General features: G+C 50.5%; 1 protein-coding gene across 1 annotated transcript in view; it reads left to right on the plus strand.

Annotated features, from left to right (window-relative positions):
- LOC140388187 (mitochondrial 10-formyltetrahydrofolate dehydrogenase-like) overlaps positions 1 to 25,171 on the plus strand; it is a 505,408-nt gene that overhangs the window by 255,428 nt on the left and 224,809 nt on the right. Inside the window, exons 12-15 of the mRNA XM_072471959.1 lie at positions 7,207 to 7,334; positions 22,915 to 23,065; positions 23,513 to 23,583; positions 23,714 to 23,819. Coding sequence (XP_072328060.1) covers positions 7,207 to 7,334; positions 22,915 to 23,065; positions 23,513 to 23,583; positions 23,714 to 23,819 — 456 coding nt within the window. The remainder of the gene's footprint in view (positions 1 to 7,206; positions 7,335 to 22,914; positions 23,066 to 23,512; positions 23,584 to 23,713; positions 23,820 to 25,171) is intronic.

Below are 25,171 nucleotides of genomic sequence, written 5' to 3' on the forward strand. Positions count from 1 at the left end.
ACTGATAACTTGAAAACACCCCCAAATCTACTGAGAAGCCCCATTATATCCCCCACTGTGGGTCCCGGGTTGGAGATGTACAACAACAAATCATCAGCTTACAAAGACGGGATTCTCCTCCCCCCTTTCACTTATCCGAGCACCTCAACATAATGGCCAAGGACTCCATTCATAGAATTTACAATACAGAAGGAGGCCATTTGGCCCATCGACTCTGCACTGGTCCTTGGAAAGAGCACCATACTTAAGCCCACGCCTCCACCCTATCCCCGTAACCCAGCAATACCACCTATCCTTTTGGATACTAAGGGGCAATTTAGCATGGTCAATCCACCTAACCTGCACATCTTTGGACTTTGGGAGGAAACCGGACCACCTGGTGGAAACCCACACAGACACGGGAGAAAGTGCAAACTCCACACAGTCACCTGAGGCTGGAATTGAACCCAGGTCTCTGGAGTTGTGAGGCAGCAGTGCTAACCACTGTGCCACCGTGCCGCCAGTGCAAACAGGAGGGGGGTCATGGCGCAACCCTGCCGTGTTCCCCGATGCAACTGAAAGTATCCCGAATTCACCTCGTTTGTGCTCACGAACTTGGGCCCAATCCAAAACCTCCCCAACAGCACAAACAGATAGCTCCACTCTACATGGTCTAATGCCTTCTCTCCGTCCAGCGCCACCACCACCTCCGGCTCCCTCTCCTCTGATGGGGAGAGCATCACATTTAACAACTGCTGCACGTTCAATGACAACTGCCTACCCTTTACGAACCCCGTCTAATCTTTCCCAATCACCTGTGGAAGGCACTCTCCCAACCTAACCGGCAAAACCTTGGCCAGGATCTTGACATCCACATTTAGCAGAGATATTTGACTATAAACCCACACTCTACCGGGTACTTATACTTTTTAACAACAATGGAATGGATACCTGTTCCTTCATCTCCGGGAGTACCCCCCTTAATCACAGCATCTTAGACCAGTTCCATCAACAGTGGTGCCAGCTTATCTAAAAACATTTTCTAAAACTCCACTGGGAACCCATCTGGCCCCGGTGCCTTGCCCATTTGCATCTTCTCAATCACTGCCCGAACCTCCTCCATCTCCAAAGGCTCTTCCAGCCCTGCCCTCTCTTCATCTCCTGCCCTAGGACACTTCAACTCCCCAAACAAATCCTCATATCTGACTCTTTCCTGGGTGCTCCGACCTTTCCAGCTTTTTATAAAACCCCTCAAATGCCTTGGTCACTTGCTCCAGCGCTGCCATCAACTCCCCCGCCCCATCCCAGTCCTGAACAATCTCTCGTGCAGCCTCCTGCTGGCGGAGCTGGCCCACCGGCAAACATCTGGTCTTCTCCCCAAACTCATACACTACCCCCTTCGCCCGCCCTAACTGCCGCACCACATTCCCTGTGGACAGAAGGTTAAACCGTGTCTGAAACTCCTTCCTCCTCACTGGGCATCCCGGAATAGGATCCTCCACATACTTCCCATCCACCTCCAGAGCTTCCTCCACCAGTCACTGCTGCACCTCTCTTGCCGCCCTGTCTGCCTGAGCTTTAAACAAGATCATCTCATCCCTCACTACCACCTTCAGCATCTCCCAGAATACTGATGGCAAGACCATCCCATTCCTATTAAACCCACATAGTCATCAATCATGTTTCCAATCTTTACACAAAAATTCGGATTTGCCAGCAGCCCCACATCCAACCTCCACACTGGCCTCTGTGACGGCTCCTTCTCCAGGACCACAACCACCAAATGCAGAGCATAGTCCGAGATAACAATCACTATGTATACCACTTTCCTCACCCCCGACAACAATTTTTTTTCCCTCTTTTTAAAATGAATTTAGAGTACCCAATTATTTTTTTTTCCAATTAAAGGGCAATTTAGTATGGCCAATCCATCTAACCTACACATTTTTGGGTTGTGGGGGTGAAACCCACGCAGAAACGGGGAGAATTTGCAAACTCTATATGGACAGTGACCCAGGGCCGGGATTCAAACCCGGATCCTCAGCGCTGTAGACAGTAGTGCTAACCACTGTGCCACATGCCGCTCCCACCCCCGACATCAATGACTTCCCGATGATGAAGTAGTTGACCTTGAATACACATTAATCACCGGCAAGAATAAAGAATACTCTCTACTCCGTGGATGCAAATGCAAATACCTCCATGGATTCACTGCCTCCATCTCCTTCTTAAACCTTCGAGGGAGTCAGCAAGTGCGCTTAGATCTATCCACCTTCGGATTCAACACTGTATTCAAGTCCCCCCAACCCAGAATTAATTGGTGCGTATCGCAATTCGGTATGGCTGCCACCATCCTCTTCATGAACCCCACATCGTCCCTATTCGGGGCATACATGCTAACCAACACCACCAGCTTCCCCTCCAAAGCATTGTCATGGACTCCACCACTGCCTCATATTTGGTTTCTTCAACAGGTGGTGTTGCCACTTTAATTTCAGGTATTTTGACTTCCTCATTGATATTGGTCGTTCCTGTAGTGTACAGCTTGTTACCCTCAAAAATGCTATCTATTACGTAATAAAAGCAAATTACTGCGGATGCTGGAATCTGAAACGAAAAAGAAAACGCTGAAAAATCTCAGCAGGTCTGGCAGCATCTGTAGGGAGAGAAAAGAGCTAACATTTCGAGTCAAACAAAGAACAAAGAAATGTACAGCACAGGAACAGGCCCTTCGGCCCTCCAAGCCCGTGCCGACCATACTGCCCGACTAAACTACAATCTTCTACACTTCCTGGGTCCGTATCCTTCTATTCCCATCCTATTCATATATTTGTCAAGATGCCCCTTAAATGTCCCTATCGTCCCTGCTTCCACTACCTCCTCCGGTAGCGAGTTCCAGGTACCCACTACCCTCTGCGTAAAAAAACTTGCCTCGTACATCTACTCTAAACCTTGCCCCTCTCACCTTAAACCTATGCCCCCTTGTAATTGACCCCTCTACCCTGGGGAAAAGCCTCTGACTATCCACTCGTCTATGCCCCATATAATTTTGTATACCTCTATCAGGTCGCCCCTCAACCTCCTTCGTTCCAGTGAGAACAAAAGTGAGTCCAATGGCTGTTTGTCAAAGCTTTGTCATCGGAGTCAAAACATTAGCTCTTTTCTCTCTCGACAGATGCTGCCAGACCTGCTGAGATTTTCTAGCGTTTTTTCTTTCGTTAGCTATTACGTACCTGCCCCCCAGATCTGTTACCATCTTCTCCATCTGAAACCTCATTCATTTATCCACCAGTATCGCTACCCCCGCAGTCAAAGTCCGAGTGGAACACCTGACTCACCTAGTCCTTCCGAAGCCTCACCTGGTCCTTCCCCCTCAGGTGGGTCTCCTGCAGCAGCACCACGTCAGCTCTCCAGCTGTTCAAATGCAAGAAGATTGTCGCTTGCTTCACCGACCCGCCCAACCCTCGCACGTACCATACAGACCAAGTGTGGGGGGGTGGGGGTGTCATGACGACTGCTCCTGGCCCCGCCAGCGAGCCGGACCCAACCCTAAGCCTGATCACTGTCAGCCAATTACCCCTCCCCCTTCCCAGAAGCCCCCCATCCACTTCCTCTTGAAACCACATTTCCCTGCACAGTCCCCATCCCCCTGCCATTCACTGCTCCCAGACCCATCAAACCCTGCCCACACAGGTTCCAACAACTGCGGCCCCTCCCTCCAACTCACTCCCATTAATTGGCCAACTTGCATTTTCTAGCAAGGTGGCCCCTGCCAGAGTTCTCTCCTTCCACAGGCCCAATACCAAAAAGCAAAAACATAAAGACCCCCCCCCCCCCCCCCCCCAGACCCAGTCCATCCAAACATCCCCACAACACAGACCCCTAAACATAGGGAAACAAATCCCAACATATTACCCCAATACCCTCCCACCGACAATATGAAGAAAAACAAAGTCCAAACTCAGTTCAGTCCCAGCCCTTCATCCTTCACGGTGCCTCCGCCTCCTCCGCCGTCTCAAAGTAATTGCCCCTGGAGTTGTGTGTAACTCTTAACTTACACGGGTAGACCACCCCATGTTACTCTTGTACAATGCCTCCTTTGCCCCACAAAGGCTGCCCACCGTCTTGCCGAGCTGGTGAGATCCTGGCATATATGAATACCAACGCCGTCCCACCTCGCCTCTCAATTCTGCATCGTCTATCTCAGCAGTTTCTCCCTCACCTGGTAGCTATGAAAGCCGACTATCATTGCTCTTGGTGGCTCATTCACCTTTGGCTTTGGCCGGAGCAACCAGTGATCCCTATCCAGCTCATGGAGGGAGGGGTCCTTCCCGTCGCCACTCATCTCCCCCCACCCCCGCCGGGACAATTACCTGCCCTCGATCTTTTCATTGAGAACTGTCGATGGGACATTGGCCATCTTAATTTTTCTCCCCCCGCTCACCCATTCCAACCTCTCTCCTGAACTTTCTGCTCTTCACTCTGTCAGGCCTAACCCCAACTTTGTCATCAAACCTGCCGACAAAGGGGGTCCTGTTGTTGTCTGGCATACTGACCTGTACCTCGCAGAGGCTGAGCGTCAACTCTCAGATACTTCCTCTTACCTCTCCCTGGACCATGACCAGACCGCTGAACATCAAGACATTATCTCCAACACTGTTAGCGACCTCATTTCCTCCGGATGCCTTCCCCCTACGGCTTCCAATCTCATAGTCTCCCAACCCTAGTCAGCCCGCTTTTACCTACTCCCCAAAATCCACAAAAAGGACTGTCCCTGCAGGCCCATTGTGTCAGCATGCTCCTGCCCCACTGAACTTATTTCTTCTTATCTTGACTCCATCCTCACTCCTCTGGTCCATTCCCTCCCCACCTACAACCGGGATTCCTCTGATGCCCTGCGTCATATTGACAGCTTCCAGTTCACGGGCCCTAACCACATTCTATTCACCATGGATGTGCAATCTCTTTACACCTCCACCCCACACCAGAATGGCCTGAGAGCTCTTCGCTTCTTTCTCGAAAATAGGCCTGGAGAATTCCCATCCACCACCACACTCCTCCGCCTGGCTGAACTCGTTCTATCTCTCAACAACTTCTTTAACTCATCCCATTTTCTCCAAATGAAAGGTGTAGCAATGGGTACCCACATGGGTCCTAGCTAGGCTTGCCTTTTTATGGGGTATGTGGAACATTCCTTGTTCCAGGCCTACCCGGGTCCCCTCCCACAACTCCTTTACCGATATGTTGATGACTATTTTGGTGCCGCATCATGATCTCGTCCGGACCTGGAAAAATTCATCAACTTCGCTTCCAGTTTCCAACCCTCCATTACTTTCACCTGGTCCATCTCAGACACTTCCCTTCACTTCCTTGATTTTTCTGTCTCCATTTCCGGCAATAGACTATCTACTAATATCCGCTACAAGCCCACTGACTCCCACAGCTATCTGGACTACAGCTCTTCGCAACCTACACCCTGTAAGGACTCTATCCCTTTCTCTAAGCTCCTTCGCCTCTGTCGCATTTGTTCTGATAATGCTACTTTCCAAAATGTGTTCCTCCTTCCTCAACCGTGATTTCCCACCTACAGTTGTGGACAGGGCCCTCAACAGTGTGCGATTCATCTCCCGCTCCACTATCCTCACCCCCTCCCCCTCCCAGAACAAGGATAGAGTCCCCCTCGTTCTCACATTTCACCCCACCAGCCGCCTAATCCTCCACCATTTTTGCCAACTCCAGCGTGATGCCACCACCAAACATCTTCCCTTCACTCCCTTTGTCAGCATTCCGCAGAGACCGTTCCCTCCGAGATAATCTAGTCCACTCCTCCACCATACCCAGTACCTCTCCCAACTCCCATGGCACCTTCCCATGCAATCGCAGAAGGTGTAACACACCTTTACCTCTTCCACGCTGAACATCCCAGGCCCAAAACACTCATTCCAGGTTAAGCAGTGTTTCACTTGCACCTCTTTCAATCTGGTCTATTGCATTCGCTGCTCCCAATGTGGTCTCCTCTATATCGGAGAGACCAAACGCAGACTGGGTGATCGCTTTGCTGAGCATCTCCGGTCTGTGCGCATTCAGAATCGTGACCTTCCTATTGCTTGCCATTTTAACAAAAGACCGTGCTCCTATGCCCACATGTCTGTCCTTGGTCTGCTGCAATGTTCCAGTGAAGCTCAACGCAAACTGGAGGAACAACATCTCACCTTCCGGTTACGTATACAACATCCTTCCGGTCTCAATATCGAATTCAACAGCTTCAGATGATTAGTTCTACCCCACCTCGACCCATTTGATTTCACCCCATTTCATTTTAACAGTCTTTTACCATTTCTTTCTCTCTTTTCTTTCTTTATATATATTCACCTTCACCATCTTATCCACCTTCTGTTACCCTTTCTCCCCTTTGCTTCCCCCTTCCACTCCCCCCACATCTACATCTGTCACAGTTTACCCTTTGATGTTCGTTTCTCTGCTGTTTGGCCTTTCACATCTTTTGTTCTCTCTGGGGACTGCCATTAGAACTCTTTTCCCCTTGGTTTCTGTGGCTATTAGCACCCTGTTTCCCTGGGTTTCTGTGGCTATGACTCATCTTTCATTCTCACTCCACAGTATCAATATTTCCCACTTCCTCTGTATTATAGCTTTGACAAATGGTCATCTGGACTCGAAACATGAGCTCTTTTCTCTTTTCACAGTAACTTCATACTTGTGACAATAAAAGATTATTTTATCTGTCAGCCCATTTACCAACCAATCAGTATGTTCTTCTCATGCAGTATAAATTGTGTTTTCCCCTTATATCGATACTCTTGCAAAGTGTCCCGACGAGCTGTGTCCCGACGAGCTGTGTCCCGACGAGCTGTGTCCCGACGAGCTGTGTCCCGACGAGCTGTGCCCCGACGAGCTGTGCCCCGTCCAGCAGTGTCCCGACGAGCGGTGTCCCGACGAGCGGTGTGAGCGGTGTCCCGACGAGCGGTGTCCCGACGAGCAGTGTCCCGACGAGCAGTGTCCTGATGAGTGCAAGACGAAGAGATTTGACAAGTCTCTTTTTTTGCAGCAATGTCCTGCAAAATGACTATTAAGGAGAGTGTCATGGCATTCCTTTCCCTGTAACTAACTAATAGTGACAACAATATAACTAAGATAAATGGGGATACTTGTGATTTGTACAGTAATACCAGTCTAGTGAATAAGTAAATTCATTGGTCTGTTTGGCAGGTAATCTGTGAGGTGTCGTCTCCAACGGCTGCTGATGTTGATAGAGCTGTGGCAGCAGCAAAAGATGCATTTGAAAATGGACAGTGGGGAAAGATGAATGCAAGAGACAGAGGGAGATTATTGTACCAGTAAGGGCTTTGTGATATTCCCATTATAGTGCATATTCTCATATATTGTAAGTAATCATCTAAGTTATTTGATTTGCTGACTGGTTGTTACTCCTCATTTCAGTAGCAGCTGAATGTTGTGCAAAACAGGATTGAGCTGCAGGAGAGTATATGGTTCTATGCATGGTGCTGTGTGTGTATTCGAAACATGCTTGCAGATGCCAACTTGAATATTTGTTTTGTGTTTAGCTCCATGAGAAATGTTTGTTCTGAGAACAGGTGGAATATGCTGTCTATTTTCACCCATAGACACCCACAACTAGGGTGTACAACAAATACGCAAATCAAGGAAACTTGGGCATTAATGTTACGCACATAATTATGCGACACATCATTTTCCTTCCTCCTTTACATCTGTTTATCAATCTCTGTCGCGAACTTTTCACAGCTCATTCTGATGGTCCCTTCTCCAAGCTAAAGAGCTGCACGTGGAGGAAACCCACGCAGACGCGGGGAGAAAATGCAAACTCCACACAGACAGTAACCCGAGGCCGGAATCGAACCTGGGTCACTGGAGCTGTGAGGCAGAAGTGCTAATCACTGTGCCACCGTGCTGCCCAATTTTGAGAAATTGCATTTTATTTCTCATTGAGACTTGCACAATGTTGAGAACAGGTGTTTTCACTCTTTTTATTTTAAATTTAGCGTATCCAATTATTTGTTTTCTAATTAAGGGGCAATTTAGCGTGGCCAATCCACCTTGAGTGGCTGCAGCTACTCTCTGACTCTGTTGCTGAATGCCGGCTTTTGCTGACTTGCATACAGGAAGGAAAGAGAGAGAGGAAGGAGAGAAGGTAGGAAGGCCCCTTTGTAATGTTTGTTTGCTGGGCCCCTCCCGGGCTGAGGGCCTGGCCGTGCCCTGCCCAGTTCTCCCAACTGTCAGGCCTTCCTCATTCCATCTGGTGAGCTTGTTCCAGGACGGGGACATTGAGTGGTTGCTGGGCCCCTCCCGGCTGAAGATCCCTTACATCAGCAGGGAGGAGATCGGTTCCATTGGGTGGTCGTTCTAGGGTGGAGTACAGATTGTATTTTGCTGAGCCCTACTTGGGCCAAAGACTTCTTTAAACCAGCGTCACTTACCTCAGTGTGGTGACCTAGGGTGGGAGCACGGACTGTGTTTTATTAATTTTTTTTGCTGGGCCCCCTCCTGGGCTGAAGATCCCCATCCTCCCACCCTCCAGCTTCACCCGGAGTCTCAGGAGTCTCTCACCTCGGGCACCATTCCATCTACGGTGCCCCACCCTCCTGTATTGCTGACCTCCTCGAACAGTTCTTGTTCTCTCTTCTCTTCCCTTCTCTGCTTTGCTCCCCTGTATACCTTTCAAGGTATTCCGACGAGAGGTGTCCCGACGAGAGGTGTCCTCTCGTAGTGGGGACACATCCCCACTACGTGCCTTCAAACAACCACGCAACCTCAAACAATCCATTGTTTGCAGCAAACTACCCAGCCTTCAGAACAGCGACCACGACACCACACAACCCTGCCATGGCAATCTCTGCAAGACGTGCCAGATCATCGACATGGACACCACCATTACACTTGAGAACACCGCCCACCAGGTACGCGGTACATACTCGTGCGACTCGGCCAAACTTGTCTACCTCATACGCTGCAGGAAAGGATGTCCCGAAACGTGGTACATTGGCGAGACCATGCAGACGCTGTGACGACGAATGAACGGACTTCACGCGACAATCGCCAGGCAGAAATGTTCCCTTCCAGTCGGGGAACACTTCAGCAGCCAAGGGCATTCAGCCTCTGATCTCCGGGTAAGCATTCTCCAAGGCGGCCTTCAGGACGCGCGACAGCGCAGAATCGCCGAGCAGAAACTTATAGCCAAGTTCCGCGCACATGAGTGCGGCCTCAACCGGGACCTGGGATTCATTTTTTTAAAAAATATATATTTTAGTCAAGATTTTTGGCCAAACATAACAGTACGTAGTGTTTCTTTTACACAATAAAGCAATATAAATAACAGTGGCCAGTTTTAAGCAAGTAAATAAATAATATATAAACAAAAACAAAAACAAAACTGAATGGCAACTGCCTTGTCCAAAATAAATACTCTCCAAAAATACAATCCAACAATCCAATATACAATTACCTATATCAACTACCTATACATATTATACATATACAATAACATCTCTGAGAGTCCGTTCGATTCCTCCCCCCCCCTTCCCCCCCTCCCCCCTGGGTTGCTGCTGTTGTCTACTTCATAGAATCATAGAAGTTTACAGCATGGAAACAGGCCCTTCGGCCCAACCAGTCCATGCCGCCCAGTTTTTTACCATTAAGCTAGTCCCAGTTGCCCGCACTTGGCCCATAACCCTCTATACCCATCTTACCCATGTAACCATCTAAATGCTTTTTGAAAGACACAATTGTACCCGCTTCTACTACTACCTCTGGCAGCCCATTCCAGACACTCACTACCCTCTGAGTGAAGAAATTGCCCCTCTGGGCCCTTCTGAATCTCTCCCCTCTCACCTTAAACCTATGCCCTCTAGTTTTAGACTCCCCTACCTTTGGGAAAAGATGTTGACTATCTACCTTATCTATGCCCCTCATTATTTTATAGACCTCTATAAGATCACCCCTAAGCCTCCTACGCTCCAGGGAAAAAAGTCCCAGTCTATCCAGCCTCTCCTTATAACTCAAACCATCAAGTCCCGGCAACATCCTAGTAAATCTTTTCTGCACTCTTTCTAGTTTAATAATATCCTTTCTATAATAGGGTGACCAGAACTGCACACAGTATTCCAAGTGTGGCCGTACCAATGTCTTGTACAACTTCAACAAGACGTCCCAACTCCTATATTCAATGTTCTGACCAATGAAACCAAGCATGCCGAATGCCTTCTTCACCACCCTGTCCACCTGCGACTCCACCTTCAAGGAGCTATGAACCTGTACTCCTAGATCTCTTTGTTCTATAACTCTCCCCAACGCCTTACCATTAACTGAGTAGGTCCTGGCCTGTTTCGATCTGCCAAAATGCATCACCTCACATTTATCTAAATTAAACTCCATCTGCCATTCGTCGGCCCACTGGCCTAATTGATCAAGATCCCGTTGCAATCCTAGATAACCTTCTTCACTATCCACTATGCCACCAATCTTGGTGTCATCTGCAAACTTACTAACCATGCCTCCTAAATTCTCATCCAAATCATTAATATAAATCACAAATAACAGTGGACCCAGCACCGATCCCTGAGGCACACCACTGGTCACAGGCCTCCAGTTTGAAAAACAACCCTCTACAACCACCCTCTCTGCCTTCTGTCGTCCAGCCAATTTTGAATCCAATTGGCAACCTCACCCTGGATCCCGTGAGCTTTAACCTTCTGCAATAACCTACCATGCGGTACCTTGTCAAAGGCTTTGCTAAAGTCCATGTAGACAACGTCTACTGCACTACCCTCATCTACCTTCTTGGTCACTCCCTCAAAAAACTCAATCAAATTTGTGAGACATGATTTTCCACGCACAAAGCCATGCTGACTGCCCCGAATCAGTCCTTGCCTCTCTAAATGCTTGTAGATCCTGTCTCTCAGAATACCTTCTAGCAACTTACCTACTACAGACTTAGGCTCACCGGTCTGTAGTTCCCAGGCTTTTCCCTGCTGCCCTTCTTAAACAAGGGCACAACATTCGCCACTCTCCAATCTTCAGGCACCTCACCTGTGGCTGCCGATGATTCAAATATCTCGGTTAGGGGACCCGCAATTTCCTCCCTAGCCTCCCACAACATCCTGGGATACATTTCATCAGGTCCCGGGGATTTATCTACCTTGATGCGCTTTAAGACTTCCAGCACCTCCTCCTCTGTAATATGCACACTTCTCAAGACATCACTATTTATTTCCCTTAGTTTCCTAACATCCATGCCTTTCTCCACCGTGAATACCGATGAGAAATATTCATTCAGGATCTCACCCAACTCTTGTGGCTCTGCACATAAATGCCCTTGTTGATCCTTAAGAGGCCCTACTCTGTCCCTAGTTACTCTTTTCCCCTTTATGTATCTGTAGAATCTCTTTGGATTCTCCCTTGCATTATTTGCCAAAGCAATTTCATGTCCCCTTTTTGCCCTCCTGATTTCCCTCTTAACTCTATTTCGACAATCTCTATACTCTTCAAGGGATCTACTTGATCCCAGTTGCTTATGTACGTCATATGCCTCCTTCTTCTTTTTGACCAGAGTCTCAATATCTCGAGTCATCCAGGGTTCCCTACTTCTACCAGCCTTGCCCTTCACTCTAAAGGGAATGTGCTTACCCTGCACCCTGGTTAACACATTTTTAAAAGCCTCCCATTTACCAGCCGTCCCTTTGTCTGCCAATAGTCTCCCCCAATCTACCTCTGCAAGTTCCTGTCTGATACCATCAAAATTGGCCTTGCCCCAATTAAGAATTTTAACTCTTGGGCCAGACCTATCATTCTCCATAGCTATCTTAAAACTAATGGAATTATGGTCACTTGTCCCAAAGTGATCCCTCACTAGCACTTCTATCACTTGCCCTTCCTTATTTCCCAAGACGAGGTCAAGTTTTGCCCCCTCTCTAGTCGGTCCATCCACATACTGAATGAGAAATTCCTCCTGAATACACTCAACAAATTTCCCTCCATCCAAGCCCCTAATGCTATGACTGTCCCAGTCAATGTTGGGAAAGTTAAAGTCCCCTACTACTACCACCCTATTATTCTTGCAGCTATCTGTAATCTCCTTACATATTTGCTCCTCAATTTCCCGCTGACTATTTGGGGGCCTGTAGTACAGTCCTACCAAGGTGATCTCTCCCTTCTTATTTTTCAGTTCCACCCATATAGACTCAGTGGGCGAACCCTCGGATATATCCCCTCTAAGTACTGCCGTGATGTTCTCCCTAATCAAAAACGCCACTCCCCCTCCTCTTACCTCCTGTTCTATCCTTTCTATAGCATCTGTACCTCGGAACATTGAGCTGCCAGTCCTGCCCCTCCCTTAGCCATGTTTAAGTCATAGCTATAATATCCCAGTCCCATGTGCTCATCCATGCCCTGAGTTCATCCGCTTTGCCCGTCAGGCCCCTTGCATTGAAATAAATGCAGTTTAATGTAGACTTTCCTTGCTCTCTGCCCTGCTTTCTCTGGTCATGCTTTACACACTCTCCCTTCCTGCCTTTTGTTTCCGTCCCCACTGACTTCCTACATCGGTTCCCATCCCCCTGCCACATTAGTTTAAACCCTCCCCAACTGCACTAGCAAACACCCCCCCGAGAACATTGGTTCCGGTCCCACCCAGATGCAGACCGTCCGATTTGTACAGGTCCCACCTCCCCCAGAATCGGTCCCAATGTCCCAGGAATTTGAAACCCTCCCTCTTGCACCATCTCTCAAGCCACGTATTCATCCTAGCTATCCTGTCATTCCTACTCTGACTATCACGTGGCACTGGTAGCAATCCTGAGATTACTACCTTTGAGGTCCTACTTTTTAGTTTAACTCCTAACTCCCTAAATTCAGCTTGTAGGACCTCATCCCGTTTTTTACCTATATCGTTGGTGCCTATATGCACCACGACAGCTGGCTGTTCACCCTCCCCCTCCAGAATGCCCTGCAGCCGCTCCGAGACATCCTTGACCCTTGCACCAGGGAGGCAACATACCAACCTGGATTCTCGTTTGCGTCCGCAGAAACGCCTGTCTATTCCCCTTACGATTGAATCCCCTATCACTATAGCTCTGCCACTCTTTTTCCCACCCTTCTGTGCAGCAGAGCCAGCCACGGTGCCATGAACCTGGCTGCTGCCACCTTCCCCTGGTGAGCCATCTCCCCCAACAGTTTCCAAAACGGTAAATCTGTTTTGGAGGGAGATGACCGCAGGGGATCCCTGCACTGCCTTCCTACTCTTCCTCTGTCTGTTGGTCACCCTTTCCCTATCTGCCTCAGTAATTTTAATCTGCGGTGTGACCAACTCACTGAATGTGCTTTCCACAACTTCCACAGCATCGCGGATGCTCCAAAGTGAGTCCATCCGCAGCTCCATAGCCGTCAAGCGGTCTAACAGGAGCTGCAGTTGGACACACTTCTTGCAGATGAAGGAGTCAGGGACACCAGAAGGGTCCCTGACTTGCCACATCTCACAAGAGGAGCATGACACGGGTCTGAGCTCTCCTGCCATGACTTAAACCTGAAGTTAAATTTGAACTACACTACACAGCTAGGAGAAAGTCAAAGAGAGAGAAATCACTTACCAGTTACAAGCCAAACACTTACCTGCTGGCTGTGATGTAGTTGCTCCAGAGACTCCCTCACAGGTCTGCTTCTCTGCACCTCCTTCAGGTGAGCACCAAATTCCCTTAACTAGTTAATTACTTTACTTAATTAACTTGATTTTTTTTTTTTTTTTTTTTTGTCACTCCCCTCTTACCCGAACTCAGCCTTACCCAAACTCAGATACACTCTGTTTGCCTTCAGCACTCTGTTTCTATAGGCACTTCAGCCACACCCTTTGTATCCTTCCTGATTTACAGTCAGCCAATAGGCCTGCTCCCAAAACTGATCTCTCTCCCGAACAGCTGACCTGCAAGGTAAGGAAGTGGTTATGCAGTACTTACCTCACCCACAGCGCGCCCTTTTAAACTGTCCCCTCTGCCTCGCAGCTCCCGCGCTTTTTGAAACTCCCGCGCTCTTTCCAAGGTCCTGGCTCCCTCTCTCTCCCGAACAGCTGACCTGCAAGGTAAGGAAGTGGTTATGCAGTACTTACCTCACCCACAGCGCGCCCTTTACTTCTTTTCCATTCCCTCTATCTTTCTGTGAGGTAATCGACGAACGGTTGCCACCGCCTGGTGAACCCCTGAGCCGAACCTCTTAACACGAACTTAATCCGTTCTAACTTTATAAACCCTGCCATGTCATTTATCCAGGTCTCCACACCCGGGGGTTTGGCTTCCTTCCACATTAACAATATCCTGCGCCGGGCTACTAGGGACGCAAAGGCCAAAACATCAGCCTCTCTCGCCTCCTGCACTCACGGCTCTTCTGCAACCCCAAATATAGCCAACCCCCAGCTTGGTTCGACCCGGACCCCCACCACCTTCGAAAGCACCTTTGCCACCCCCACCCAGAACCCCTGTAGTGCCGGGCATGACCAGAACATGTGGGTGTGATTCGCTGGGCTTCTCGAGCATCTCACACACCTATCCTCTACCCCAAAAAATTTACTGAGCCGTGCTCCAGTCATATGCGCCCTGTGTAACACCTTAAATTGTATCAGGCTTAGCCTGGCACACGAGGACGATGAGTTTACCCTATGTAGGGCATCAGCCCACAGCCCCTCCTCAATCTCCTCCCCCAGTTCTTCTTCCCATTTCCCTTTCAGCTCATTTACCATAATCTCCCCCTCGTCCCTCATTTCCCTGTATATGTCCGACACCTTACCATCCCCCACCCATGTCTCTGAGATCACTCTATCCTGCACCTCCTGCGTCGGGAGCTGCGGGAATTCCCTCACCTGTTGCCTCGCAAAAGCCCTCAATTGCATGTACCGAAATGCATTCCCTTGGGGCAACCCATATTTTTCCGTCAGCGCTCCCAGACTCGCGAACGTCCCATCTACAAACAAATCTCTCAGTTGTAATACCCCAGCTCTTTGCCATGCTCCAAATCCCCCATCCATTCTCCCCGGAACGAACCTATGATTGTTTCTTATCGGGGACCGCACAAAAGCTCCCGTCCTTCCCCTATGCCGTCTCCACTGCCCCCAAATTTTCAATGTAGCCACCACCACCGGGCTTGTAGTGTATTTCTTTGGTGAGAACGGCAACGGTGCCGTCACCATTGCTTGTAGGCTAGTCCCCCTGCAGGACGCCCTCTCCAATCTCTTCCACGCCACTCCCTCCCCTTCTCCCATCCACTTACACACCATTGAAACATTGGTGGCCCAGTAGTACTCACTTAGGCTCGGTAGTGCCAGCCCCCCCGAAACACAAAAAGGAATCTCGGAAGGACCACCATTTTAACCGCCTGCACCCTACCTGCCAATGACAGGGACACCATGTCCCATCTCTTTAAGTCCTCCTCCATCTGTTCCACCAACCGCGTTAAATTAAGCCTGTGTAATGTACCCCAATTCTTGGCTATCTGGATCCCCAAGTACCGGAAGTCCCTTGTTACCTTCCTCAACGGTAAATCCTCTATCTCTCTGCTCTGCTCCCGTGGATGCACCACAAACAACTCACTTTTCCCCATGTTCAGTTTATACCCTGAAAAATCCCCAAACTCCCCAAGTATCCGCATTATCTCTGGCATCCCCTCCGCTGGGTCCGCCACATATAGCAACAAATCATCCGCATACAGAGATACCCGGTGTTCCTCTCCCCCCCTGAGTACTCCCCTCCACTTCCTGGAACCCCTCAATGCTATGGCCAGGGGTTCAATCGCCAGTGCAAACAATAACGGGGACAGAGGACATCCCTGCCTCGTACCTCTATGGAGCCGAAAATAGTCAGACCCTCGTCCATTCGTGACCACGCTCGCCATCGGGGCCCTATACAGCAACTGTACCCACCTGATATACCCATCCCCAAAACCAAATCTCCTCGGCACCTCCCGCAAATAATCCCACTCCACTCTATCAAATGCTTTCTCGGCATCCATCGCCACCACTATCTCCGCTTCCCCCTCTGGTGGGGGCATCATCATTACCCCTAGCAGCCTCCGTATATTTGTATTCAGCTGTCTCCCCTTCACAAACCCAGTTTGGTCCTCATGAACCACCCCCGGGACACAATCCTCTATCCTCATTGCCATTACCATGGTCAGAATCTTAGCATCCACATTCAGGAGGGAAATGGGCCTGTAGGACCCACATTGCAGCGGGTCTTTTTCCTTCTTTAGGAGGAGCGATATCGTTGCCTCTGACATAGTCGGGGGCAGCTGCCCCCTTTCCCTCGCCTCATTAAAGGTTCTCATCAGTAGCGGGGCCAGCAAGTCCATATATTTCCTATAGAATTCAACTGGGAATCCGTCTGGTCCCGCCTGAAAGCACACCTACTCCCTCAGGCACATGTACTCCTTCTGGCGTCAGGCTTTCATCCGCTTGCCCCGGAAGGATGTATTTAAGGGGGGATTCGAGGTCTCCCATCTAGGGGAGACCTTCCGCATCTTCTGGTCTGCAGATGGCATGCAGCGCCAAGCCTGCAAGAAGGTGGGGCATGTGCAGAAGAACTGCCCCGCTTCCAAAGCCACCACTGCCACCAAGGTGGCCGCGAGTGGCACCGATGGCCCCTCCCCCTCCATTGGCATTTTCACCCCGACACTACAGGGTACACCTTGCTGGCGCAGACTGGCTGGTCGGCTGCCAGAGTGGAGGACGGAGGGTATCCACCAGGCCGCAAGGCACGAAAGAAGGCAAGGCGGAGATTGGCTGCAAATATCCCCAACCCCCGTTAGCCGAGAGACATCTGCGCCCCAGAACTCCGGCCTGGGGGCCACCACTCAAGCTCATCCTGGGCCAATTGACGCCTCAGCATCGGGTACTGGGCCCGTCGTCGTTTTGGCGCGGGTCGGGGGGGGGGGGGGGGGGGGGGGGGAGATGTGCATGCTCCCAGACCGGCGCTGTAGACGGCAACATCTCGAACCCGGCGGCAAATTGTTGAGGGAAAAGGGGGGGCGTTGCGAAAATGGAGATTTCTTCGGCGCAGGGAACACCTGCAAGCGGCGCCACTCCTGGAAGGGGGGGGGGGGGGGGAGGAAACTCCTGGGGGGGGGGGGGGGGGGGGGAGAGGAGGAAAACATCATGATGTCCCCTGGAACAGAGCGGGTGGCGCCTCGACCCCTGACCCTCAACATTACACCACGCCCCCTGAAGAGATTAGACAAAGTCCATCATCTGTCGACCCCTGAGCTGTCGCAGCCCCCAAGCAGGACGCCTCGGGGCCAGGTGTGAGCGAGACCCCCGTGGGCCCGTTACCGTCCGGTGCCATTTTGCACCCGAGAACATAGAACAATACAGCACAGAACAGGCCCTTCGGCTCTCAATGTTGTGCCGAGCCTTGTCAGAAACCAAGATCAAGCTATCCCACTCCCTGTCATTCTGGTTTAGCACAGAGCTAAATTGCTGGCTTTGAAAGCAGACCAAAGCAGGTCAGCAGCACGGTTCAATTAGGCATTCCTTTCTGCAACGCCGGAGGGCTGTGACGCCTCCCTGACCTCAGGGTCGTTGGGTGGTGGTGGCAAGGAGTGCCTCCCCTCTCCATCCCAGCCTCCCAACGCCGGTAGTCCCCATCTCCACCCCGGAGCTTATTCCGGAACTGTTTCCGGGTCTATCCGGTGACCCGGTGTCGCAAGAGGAGGGGGGATCTGAGCCGCCGCCTCCTTCTGGCCTGATACAATTAGAGGATTTTGTGAGGAACCTATCTGTCGACAATCTGGGGGGTGGGATTGAGGCAGACCCAGGGCTGGTTGGTGGGACCGTGCACACTCGATGTGGCGGAGGACTCGGTCCCAGACGGCGACTGCCCGGAGGAGGACGGTTGCTCGGAGTGGGGCACAGTGGTTGATTTTGGGTCCATCAGCAGCGAGATGGTGGACTCCCTCGTGGCCGACACTGAGTCGGCCCTCATCCCCTGAGGGCAACTCCAGGATTTTCTGCGTGCAAACCGCGGTCGCCGAAGCCGAGTGCAGCTAGCCCTCGACCGGTGGTCGGACTTGGCGCTGCTCATCCGGTCTTCCCGCGCCTACGTTAAAGAGGCGGGAGATTCGGACACTTCTGAGCAGCGCTGGCAGAAATCTTTCCTCGCCGGACTCCTGAGGGAGCAGAGCGGCCTGCGCTCCTCTGCTCCTTCTGTGAACTGAAAAGGTGAAAGTAGCACGTTACTACTGACATGGAGCTGACCTTAGCCAGCCTCAACATTAACAGCAGTAGGGACGCGCTCTGCAGGTTCCAGAACTTCTCGGTCCTCCGGGATGGGAAGTATGCGGCGAGCTTCCTGCATTAAACCCACGCCGCTCCAGGAGACAAAGCCACATGGCTCCTGGAGTGGCGGGGGGGGGGTTGGCTACATGAGTCACCTAACCTCACATTTAGGCGGGGTGGCTATCTTGTTGGCCCCACATTTTCAGCCGGAGATCTTGGGGGCCAAGGAGCCAGTGCCAGGCCGGTTGCTTCACTTGACGGTCCGCGAGGGGGTCGAGGTACTTCACTTTGTGAATGTCTACGCTCCCCAGGCTGGCCAGCAGCAGACAACTTTCTTCAAACAAGTGCCCACTCATCTTGGCACCATCGCCGCGGGCAAGTGCATCGTCCTGGGTGGGGGGGTTTAATTGCACCCTCGGGACCAAGTATTGCCTTGGTACCCAGTGCAGCTCTCGTGCGGTGGTGAAGTTAAGGAACCTGGTTGGGTTCTTTGACTTGGTGGACGTCACTTTTGTGAGGCCTGGGGTTGGAGCGTCCAGAATCGACCGCCTCTGTATTTCACGGGCGTACCTGCCCCGTGTCCCGACGGCTTCTGTGCAACAGGTGCCGTGCTCGGACCACTGTCTCGTGTAGGCGGGGCTCGCCCTGTCTCGCGCTCAGTCACGGTCCGCGTACTGGCGTTTTAACAACCTGCTGCTGGAGAATGAGCAGTTCCTGGGCTCGTTTCATCACTTCTGGACTGGCTGGAGAAGGAAGCGGGGAGGCTTCCCCTCCTTGAGGCTATGGTGGAACGTGGGCAAGACTCACGTGCGTACCTTCTGTCAGGAATATGCGAGGGGGTCGCCAAAGAGGCGGAAATCCAGGGTCGAGAAGTTGGAAAAGGAGGTGCTCGACCTGGAGTCACGTCTCAGTCAGTCCGATGAAGACCCGGCCCTGCGGCTGGTGTACAGAGAGAAGAAGGGCGCGCTGCAGGACCTGCAACTTGTCGGGTCCCGGGGCGCGTATGTGAGGTCGCGGATCCAGATCCTTACGGACATGGACCGCGGCTCCCCCTTCTTCTACTCACTGGAATAAAGCGCGGGGTCCGTCAGCAGCTCCTTACGCTGCTGGCTGACGACGGGTCCCTCGTCTCGGATCCGGAGGAGGTTCGGGCCCAAATCCTCTCTTCTCTCCGGATCCGTCCAGCGAGGATGCTTGCAGAGTTTTGTGGGAAGGACCTGTCACAGGTCAGCCTGGATGACACCTGTAGGCTTGATACCCCATAAGCCTGGGGGAGCTGACCGGCGCCCTCGACAGCCTGTCCTGGGGCACAACCCAAGGGCTGGACGGGCTGACCATGGAGTTCTTCAGGGCGTACTGGAACGTCCTGGGGAGCGACTATGCGGGGGTCCTGGGGGAAAGTATCGCAACCGGGGAGATGTCCCTCTCATGGCGCAGAGCCACCATTACCTTGCTGCCAAAGAGGGGGATCTCCGCCACCTTAAAAACTGGCGTCCAGTCTTCTTCCTCAGCACGGATTACAAGATTTGCGTCAGGTAATGAGTTCGCGCCTTGGCACGGTACTGGACCACATGATCCACCCTAACCAGTCCTACACGGTCCCGGGCCGCACAATCCATGACAACATTCATCTGGTCCGGGACCATCATTCCCAGAAGGCTGGTATGTCGAGCGCCTTCCTGTCCCTTGATCAGGAGAAGGCGTTTGACAGGGTGGGTCACAAATATTTATTCGGGATTCTACAAGCATTCGGGTTCGGGACACAATTTGTCGCCTGGATCTGACTTCTGTCCACTGCTGCAGAGTGTCTCGTTAAGGTTAATGGGTTTCTGACGGCGTCCCTTCGCTTTGGAAGAGGAGTGCATCAGGGCTGCCCTTTGTCTGGCCAACTTTATTCTATTTGCGAGGAGCCTTCCCTGCGCCTCCTGCGGAGGAGGCTGTCAGCACTGCTTCTGCACGGGCCGGACATATGCTGATGATGTGCTCCTCATGTTCACTGACCCTGCTGACCTGCGGAGGATGCGAGAGTGCCAGGCAGTGTACTCTGACGCGTCCTCTGCCAGGATCAACTGGACCAAATGTTCCAGACTCCTGGTCGGTCCGTGGCAGACGGACCCCCTCCCAGAGGACCTCAGGCCTTTCACCTGGAGCAGTACCAGCCTCCTCTATTTGGGAGTCCATCTTTGCCCGGCTGAGGAATCCTGGCTGGCAAACTGGCAGGAGCTGGAGACCAAGGTTGCCACTCGCTTGAGACGCTGGACAGGACTGTTCCGAGTGCTGTCTTACAGGGGTCGGGTTCTCGTCATAAACCAGCTGATAGCCTCCATGTTATGGTACCGGCTGGTCACTTTGACCCCTCCCCCTGACTTTGTCAAGAAGATCCAGAGAATGCTTGTAAAGTTCTTCTGGGACAAGAGACTGCACTGGGTCGCTGCTGAGGTCCCCCACCCCCCCGCCCCCCCCCCCCCCCCCCCCCGGTCAGGAGTGGTGACTGTTGTCAGGGAGCCGCTGCTCAGGAATCCACACCTCCACCAATACCATTTCGAGTGGCTGGCAGAGGAGCGAGCTTTGGCTGCCGGGGTGACCAGGATCGGGGACGTGCTGGGTGGAGGAGGAGTGGGCTGAATGACATCCTATGAGTTAGCACAAGGTGCAGTGGTGGACGTCCGACGCAGCCAATGCCACCCGAGACCTCAAAACGGTCGTGCTCGGACCCGATGGCACTCGTAATTTGGAGGACGCACAGGTGTATGGTGGTTTACCGTCTGGGCGAACCCCTGCCCGGACGGAATTATTTCACATTAGTCCCAGGCCCCGAAACTTCCCTCGGGGGCTGGTGCCCCACAATCCTAGCCGCCTCATGGAAATACCCTCCGTGCATTTTCGCACTGCGCGGAGGGGTTTCCTGTACGGGCTGCTGCTGCACATCCATCACCTCCTTACCCTCGCCCTTCGACCGGACGCACCATGGCGTGCCTTGTTGCCGTCTGGTGGCAGAGGTCCCTACTGGAGGTCCCTCAATGGAGGAGTCCTCCCCCTCAATCTTGGGGACCTGGGGTGGAGGGTGTTACATGCAGCAGTGCCGTACAATCACCGCGGTATTGCACTGGTTCAGGGACTCCCAAGAAGCCTGCCATTTTTACAGCCTTGTGGAGTCCATAGACCATGTCTCCATGTCTATGATACATGTTTTAGGTTGCACTCCCTTTTTAGTTTTCTAACCAATCTTTTTCTGGAGTTTTGTTTGCACTACAGCCCCACGCTCCTAATCTACAGGCACCCGGTGCAGAGAGGGGCAGCGAAGGCGGAGGACCTCCTTGTGAACCTGCTCCTGGGCCTGGCGAAGCGCACCATTCATAGGTCCAGGCGGCGGGCAACCGAGGGGGTCGTCCGGCCAGACTGTCTGCCCCTCTTCCCCGGCCGGGTGTCCCTGGAAAGGGAGAATGCGGTGTCCACTGGCGCCATCGAGGCCTTCTGTGCCCGATGGGCACCGCAGGGATTGGGGTGCTTTATTGACCCCTTTAACTGCACTCTTATTTGATGTTTTTAAAAAAGTTTCCATTGATCTTTGTTATGTTTGAGCAATGCCCCTAACAGGAGCGCCCCTTTTTTGCTTTGTCCCTCAGTTTGTTTTCCTTTCTTCTGTTTTGTTGGTGGACTACAAAAGAGTGGCCAATCTACCTAACCTGCACATCTTTTGGGTTGTGGGGGTGAAACCCACACCGACACAGGGAGAATGTGCAAACTCCACACGGACAGTGACCTATGGCCGGGATTCTAACCCGGTTTCCTCAGTGTCATAGTCCCAGTACTAACCACTGTGCCACTGTGCTGCCCTGTTTTCACTCTTTTTGACCAAAGGACCCTATTCAAATAGACGAGTTATCTCTTGACACCCCTTTCTAAGTAATATAATACCCGTAATATGAAAATTCGCTGTGTGAAGAATTTTTTAATAAGGCATTGAAGATGCAGATATTAGTGAGATTGGTGTGCATGCTCCTCCTTGCCGAATCCGTCTGCACTTGTGTGCTCCCTTCCTTGGTGAGATAACCAGTCCACCCTGTGATGCACATGGTCCTGTCTCTCAACTTGCACCAGCACTATCTCTGACCACTTCCCGTTTGCTGTTATGCTCAATGAACAGTTTCATATTATTTTTCAGTGTCTCAGAAAATCTTTACACAGCCTCAGGAATCCATGGTAACCCAACTTGAGAACAACTCTCTTAGAAATGATTTTCATATTTATGGAATAATCACATGAAACATTAAGATGGATAGCTTGAAACTTCAGTATAAACTAATGCTTTCCCCAGGCTGAATGATTAAATAGATTTGTGCATTCTCAGTCATGGTAATAAGATTGGTTGGAAATTTGGGTTCGAAATTTGTGTTTCAATTGATATCAACAAAATGAGGGCCTAATGGACAAATGTTTAGGTGTAACTTTCTAATTCCGCCCTCACAAGAAATTACGGCACACAATATTTTATACTAGAAAAGGTAAAGTGAATCCCTGTTCCTTTAACCCTGTGAGTAATCACAATCTACATACCTGCAACCTTCGGTGATACGTAGCTTCTTCCTGTTTTTAAGTTTCTGTGTTGCTGTACTTATTTTGTTCAACCATAGACTTGCAGACCTGATGGAGAAGCACCAGGAAGAGCTTGCTACCATTGAGGCCATTGATTCGGGGGCTGTGTACACACTTGCTCTGAAGACGCATATTGGAATGTCCATTCAGACATTCAGATACTTTGCAGGATGGTGTGACAAGATCCAGGTACAGAACTAACAAACACCATGGATCTTCCATTCGCTTATTATAAAGAATGGAAACAGTGAGTGCTAACTGTAGTGGTTCTACAGCTTGATATTAAATCATTACATTTTATTTAAAAATTTGGTTTTTGAGCATGTTTCTTGTCTAAAACAAATTGAATGTGTTCTAAATTGGATCCATTGGCTCATGGAAAAACTAAAGGTTTTCCGCAAATATGTATTGGTGGTAAAGTTGACAAGCAAGGAGACATTCCAGATCAGAGGATGAGTATGTTTATGTTACAATTTTTTTCAGATAGGCCATTGTCCCAACTAGTTTGACTCTCCTGATTAAACATGTGTCCTCATTCATTAGTGGTTCAATTAAGGAACTTGACACCTGACTTCATTTTGATTAAAAAATAGTTTCTTGACAAATCTAATCTGAATAATTCTTGATGTCCTTTAGGGTTCTACAATTCCCATTAATCAAGCACGTCCCAATCGTAATTTAACATTTACAAAGAAGGAACCAATTGGGTAAGATGGAGAATTCATTCGTCAGTCGCTTTCGTAAATAGCCTGGAAGTGTAAAATGCTTTTATGGACAAATGATTGACTGAGCAGTGCTTAGGTTGGATTTGACGACTGACTTGTTGGTATTTTCCAGTGTCTGTGCGATTATTATTCCCTGGAATTATCCACTCATGATGTTGGCATGGAAGAGCGCAGCGTGTCTGGCTGCAGGCAACACGTTAGTACTGAAACCAGCACAGGTAACACAGCGCAAACGTGCGTTGTTAATCTCTTTTTTGGGTTAAATTATCGGTAGACCGGACAATTTACTGTCCAGACTCTGCTTGTAATGCTGTCTAACCAGCCTTCAAACAGCTCCATGACAACAGCTGGAAACACTCAATCAACACTGCACGAACCCAGCCAATACTTAAAATGCTAGGCTAAGTAGAATTTTAATGCTCTTTTGAAATGTGCAATTTGAGTCTTGAGAGAAATTTGAAGTCATCCAAAGCTCTGCTGCCTGTGCCTTAACTCAGAATCGCTGAATCACAGAATCGTTATGGTGCAGAAGGAGCCTATTAGGCCCATTGGATCTGCACTGGTTCTCTGCCTAATTCCACTCCCCTGCTTTATCTCCGTAATCTCGTAGTTTATTTCTTTTCAGATAGCAAGCCAATCCCCTTTTGAATACCTCATCAAACCTTCCCCAGCACCCTCTCGGCGTTCATTCCAGATTCCAGTCGGCCACTGGGTGAAATAATTTTTGCTTACATCACTTCTACTCCTTTTTCCATTATTTGAGTCTGTGCCCTTAGTTTTTGATGTACTCTTGAGAGGGAACAATTTCTCACTACCTACCTTGTCCATACCCCTCAGAATCTTGAAAACCTCAATCAAGTCTTGTCTTAGCCTTCTTTTCACCAAAGGAAACAGTCCCAGTGCCTCCAATCTACCTCATAGCTCCAGTTCTTTATCCCTGGAATCATTCTTGTGCATCTCCTTTGTACTCTCTCCAATGTCATCACATCCACCCTCAAGTACGGTGCAAAGTGCTGGATGCAGTACTCTAGATGAGGTCGAACTAATGTCTTCTTCAAGTTCAACATGACCTCCTTACTCTTACGCCGTGGCCCTGTCAATACAATCTAGGATACTATATGTGATGCACGATCAATAACTGCAAAGACGAGGTTAAAGCATAACTGAAGGCTTTAATAGACTAGAACTGTTCCCCAGCAGCTCAGGTACAGAATGAGGGCTGCTGGGATGGCACCGACTCTTATACCCTGCCTATCAGGGCGGAGCTACATACTATACAGCCAATGGTAAACCCCCAGGTTTAACCAATGGACTTCAGCCTCTCAGGTGCTGCAATACCTGATAATACCACATTCTCACCCCCTGTTAAAAAGAGTCCAGCGGGGGTGGTGGCCAGCGGCTACAACTGTATTCAACATGGAGGTACCGTGATACCTCCTTACAGTGTTTAGAGGATATTTACAGTCATGGCGTTTGACCAGCATTGCGCTGGCCAAGGAGACACAGCCTGAGTGAGAGAGACACAGACCGAGTGAGAATTTGGTAATTTGGTGCAGTGAGGTAATTCGGT

The sequence above is a fragment of the Scyliorhinus torazame genome, chromosome 13 (genome assembly GCF_047496885.1).
Source record: "Scyliorhinus torazame isolate Kashiwa2021f chromosome 13, sScyTor2.1, whole genome shotgun sequence".
Classification (NCBI taxonomy): domain Eukaryota; kingdom Metazoa; phylum Chordata; class Chondrichthyes; order Carcharhiniformes; family Scyliorhinidae; genus Scyliorhinus; species Scyliorhinus torazame.